The sequence below is a fragment of the Mus caroli genome, unplaced genomic scaffold (genome assembly GCF_900094665.2).
Source record: "Mus caroli unplaced genomic scaffold, CAROLI_EIJ_v1.1 scaffold_15684_1, whole genome shotgun sequence".
Lineage (NCBI taxonomy): Eukaryota > Metazoa > Chordata > Mammalia > Rodentia > Muridae > Mus > Mus caroli.
Window position 1 is genome coordinate 1 of NW_018389109.1, and position 4,976 is coordinate 4,976.

The following is a 4,976-nucleotide window of genomic DNA, read 5'->3' on the forward strand; positions in this document are numbered from 1 at the left end:
TGGACTTGATGTCAGCCAGATTTTACAAGGTGAAAGCATATTATGTAATGCACACACACACCCCTTGATATAAACCTAACATATCTCTTGATCTCCCCTGAAGAGCACCTCTCTATACCTGATGCCAACACCACTTTACCACTTAAATACTCCCTAAGGAAACAAGGAAAACTTCTTGTAACTTTGGCTCTACTACTCATTATGATATAACAAAATCTTGGGCATCATCAATAATTACCAGGAAGTGAAAATGGTGATTTGCCTTTGGGATAAATGCATTTTCTTTCATTAAATGTTTTCCAATACAGTCATATTCAATAACACGGCCGATGACAAGGAAATGGACTCTCTGAGGGATTTCAGAACCTAACAATGTCCCTTTATGAGCTCTGATATCTGGCTTCATCCAGCAATCGGCACAGCACTTTATGGGAGAGGTAGGCACTTCTCTGAACCTGTCTTAGGAAATAGATGCACAAAGATGTTCTTTAAAGGGAGAGGAACTTAGGGCTACGTTTCTTCAGTAACTGTTCAGGAGCTGGCCTACATCTCTGTGAGCAACCCCGTATTTGTTGGTCCTAAGCAGGTGAGAAATCTGCAAGTTTAAATTTCTGCTTAAAGTTCTCTTTTCCCTCCTAAAATCCAAGGTGACATTTAAAGTGAACATTTGTCATTACAATGCTTTTGTCTTTCTCTCCCTAATTTTACTAATTATCTCAATGTTTTCATTTGTCTAAAGACATGTCGATTTCATCGCTCAGCATGTATATGTAAACATACTTTAAAGTGACATGCATACATTAGATAACTGGTTTTTAGTTGTTAGATGGAGTCGTATTCTTCCTATAGGGGAAAAAAATAAAGTCAGGTCCAGAAAAAAGCATGAGCTATATAAAACAAGTTTACAAATAATCTGTGTGTACAAAGCATTTAATAGTGATGGTGGTAATGTTTTTTTATGGTGGTTCACAAAAGAAGGAGATGACTCAGATATGTGCCCAGCACCAAATTCCTCAGAAAAACAAATAAAACTCAGACTGTTATGAATCAACAGAATACTAGGATCCCCCAGAATTTTTTTCCCAAATGAATGATACAAGTGTAATTCAAGGTTCTTCTGTGTGAAAATGAAACTAGCACATTTTAAAAATAATAGATGTGCTTTTATCATCATGATGAGTAGTCTGAAAATATATCAACATTATATGGATTAATTGGGGAGAATATTTGATTCACTCTTTTTTTATAAAGATTTTATTTGCTTGGTTTTTTGTTTGTTTATTTATTTATTTATTTATTTATTTACTTACTTACTTACTTATTTAATGTATGTGAGTACACTGTAGATGTCTTCAAACACACCAGAAGAGAGAATCTGATCCCATTACCGATGGTTGAGAGCCACCATTGGTTGCCTCGAATTGAACTCAGGATTTTTGGAAAAGCAGTCAGTGCCCTTANCTACTGAGTCACCTTCTCAGATCCTCTTTCATATATGATTATGAAACATGGATTTTGATTTTGTGTTACATTTTTAAAGATTTCTTTCTTAATTTTATTTTATGTGCAGAGGTGTTTTGCCAGCATATATGACTGGGAAGGTCCAAATGCCTTGGGATTGGACTTACACATAGTTCTAAGTAGCCATTGCAGAGTTAGAAATAGAATATGGGTAATCTGGAAGCACTCAACTCCTGAGAAATCTCCCCAACACTTGATCAAATATGTAAAAGACATACTGTTTTCATGTTATGCCTATTATGGTTTTGCTTGTGTGCATGAGTAGATATACATGAATAAAGTGCCATGAAGCTGAGTAGAGGACATTAGATCCAGAATCATCTCTCCAACAACAAATTTGTATTTCTTAACACATTGTTATAACATGAGGGATGATGTTAGTTCTCATGAAGCAAAAATGCACTCCTCTCTACAAACATTCATGTATACATATGCAGAGCCCATGCTGTATTAAAATGTGTGACATGCTGTTGAACAACACAGGTAGAGTTGTATTACACACACACACACACACACACACACACACACACACAGACACACTTATATCATGAGTGAAGGGAAAGGAAAATAAGTCTGAAGTTGATATTCTGGATCAATGTCCAATCATTGTTTTCCAGAAAAATCTCCATTAGCCTGTCAAAGCAGTGGAAGCTTTTCAAAATAAAAGACTCAAAATCACTTGAAAAACAGTTGAAAATCTTAGATAATTGAGAAGATTCTTGAGGACAGCACTGTCCAACCTGATCCTTACACCACTGTGCTATGAAGCCATCTCCAGGTTCTCTCCTGAAAACCATGGAAATGTTGGCTCTGCAGATCCTTTTGTTTTGCCATGTTGTGGTTGGGACTGTGGGCAACATCCTTCTGTTTGTCCATAACTTCTCTCAAATCTTGACTGAATCCAGACTGAAGCCTATACAGGTTATTCTAATCAACTTGGCTGTGGCCAATGCATTCATGATCCTTCTGTTTGTATATTCATATGAAATGATTGATATTGTTTCCATGAAACCTCCAACTGACCTCAAATGTAAACTTGTATACTTCTTTCACCTGGTTGCTCGAGGCACAATCATGTGCTCCACCTGTGTCCTCAGCACCTACCAGTTTGTCACTCTTGTTCCTGGTACCTGGGCTAGGGTCATGTTCAGAGAAATATCCCCTAAGGTTGTGAGCTATTGTTGTTACAGCTGCTGGTTGTTCAGTGTCTTAAATAATGCTTACATCCCAATGAATGTCAGTGGTCCACAGAAATCACACAATGACTCTGATTCTAAAGGCAATTGGATATGCTCCATCTCTGGGCTCAGAGTGGACATGAATGTCTTGCGGTTTTCCAATGACATCATATTCCTTGGCATCATGGCCTGGACCAGTGTCTCCATGGTGATTCACCTAAAGAGACACCACCAGAGAATGAACCTCATACATAAGGTCAATCAAAACAACAGTGGCCATGCTGAGACCAGAGCAGCCCACACCATCCTGATGCTGGTGGTCACATTTGAGAGCTTATATATTCTAAATTGTATTAGTGTTTTACTTCACATTTCCTTTGTGGAGTATCATCTCTGGTTGAGGTATGTCACAAATCTTCTGGCTCTAAGCTTCTCCACCATTTCTCCCTTACTGTTGATATTTAGAGATTGTAAGAATCATTGTTCTCTGCACATCATGTCAGTATGGAAATCCATGAGACAGGGGGAGCCATTACAGAGGGACCTTAAGGTCAAATCATGTCCAAACTCTGAAAAATCTCATCCTGTTGTCAGCAGAAGAACTGATCCTGCCTTGCTCTAGGACTGCATCTAACCAGTATACACAGAGCCAGTCCATCCCCCAGCTCCTCCACCCTGTGACAGTCATGTAACCTAGTGGCCAGGATGCAGGGTAAACTTCCTATCTCCTCATAAGAACATGTCCAGCTAGCACCAGGAATACCTAATCAGGCAAATGAAGCAGTCCCAGCAACTGGACCACTGCCAATGATGTACCCTCATCCCAAAAAACCCTAACCTCACTCCATGCGTTGTAAAGACAATGCCACCCCCAATAAAGATGTCTGTTTCACTGAAAACCATTTTGAGAGAAGGCTGTTTCTCCTGCACTCAATACTGGCTGAGATTCTGATAACATGCCTGCACAAATATGCCTGTTTATTGGTTATATAAAGGAAAGCTACTTATTTCTTTGAGAAAGTTTTCTATACAACCACTTTGTGGAAGCTATTTTTGAGCTCTAGGAGTTCTAATATATAATGAATAAGGTTCCATATATATATATATACTATTATGTCATCTATGAATGGTGATACTTTGAATACTTCCTTTCCAATTTGTATCCCATTGACATCCTTTTGTTTTCTTACTGCTCTAGTTAGTACTTCCAGTTCTGTATTCAATAGAAAGGGAAAGAGTGCCAGGCATGGCACTTGGGAGGCAGAGGATGGTGGATTTCTGAGTTCAATGACAGCCTGGTCTACAAAGTGAGCTCCTGGACAGCCAGGGCTATACAGAGAAACCCTGTCTCAAAAAAAAAACAACAACAAAAAACAAAAAACAAAAAAAGAAAAGAAAAGAAAAGAAAGAAAGAAAGAAAGAAAGAAAGAAAGAAAGAAAAGATGGAAAGAAAGAAAGAAAGAAAGAAAGAAAGAAAGAAAGAAAGAAAGAAAGGAAGGAAGGAAGGAAGGAAGGAAGGAAGGAAGGAAGGAAGGAAGAAAGAAAGAAAGGGAAAGAGTGGGCAGCCTTGTCTTTTCCCTGATTTCAGTGTTGTTGCTTTCATTTTCTCTACATTAAATTTGTTATTGGTTATTGGCTTTCTGTATATTGCTTTTATTGTTTGGGGTATATGCCTTGTATTTCTAAACTCTCTAAAACTTTTAACATAAAGGGGTGTTCAATTTTGTCAAAGACATTCTCGCCCTCTAATGAGATGATATTGTGAATTTTTTTCTTTCAGTTTCTTTATATGGTGATTATATCGGTTGAGCCATCTATGCATCTAAAAGATGAAGCTTATTGGGTCGTGGTGGATGATGCCTTTGATGAGTTCTTGGACTTGATTTGTGAGTATTTTATTGGGTATTTTGGCATCTGTGTTCATACGAGAAAATAGTCTGAAATTGTATTTCATTATTGAGTGTTTGTTTTAGATATCAGGGTAACTATGGCCTTGTCAAATGAATTTGGCAATGTTGCTTCTGTTTCAATTTTGTGGGATAATGTGAGGAGTATTGTTATTAGTTCTTCTTTAAAGGCCAATTTACTTCTGCCTAAAGCCATCTGGCTCTGGGCTTTTATTTTACTTGAAAATTTTGACAATTGCCTCTAATTGTTTAGTGGTTATGGGACTTTTTAGTTTATTTACCTGATCTTCATTCAATAGATAAGTAGAGTCTATCAGGTATACCATCCATTTCATTTAGATTTTCAATTTTGTGAAGTACATGCTTTTAA

At 37.5% G+C, this 4,976-nt stretch overlaps 1 protein-coding gene across 1 annotated transcript; it reads left to right on the forward strand.

Annotated features, from left to right (window-relative positions):
- The first annotated feature begins 441 nt into the window (after positions 1 to 441).
- Positions 442 to 3,591, forward strand: LOC110287946 (vomeronasal type-1 receptor 4-like). Its single transcript, XM_021154430.1, has 2 exons — positions 442 to 586; positions 1,571 to 3,591. Exon 2 carries the CDS (start codon positions 2,284 to 2,286, stop codon positions 3,319 to 3,321), a length of 1,038 nt encoding a protein of 345 aa, XP_021010089.1. The 5' UTR covers positions 442 to 586; positions 1,571 to 2,283; the 3' UTR covers positions 3,322 to 3,591.
- Positions 3,592 to 4,976: the final 1,385 nt, after the last annotated feature.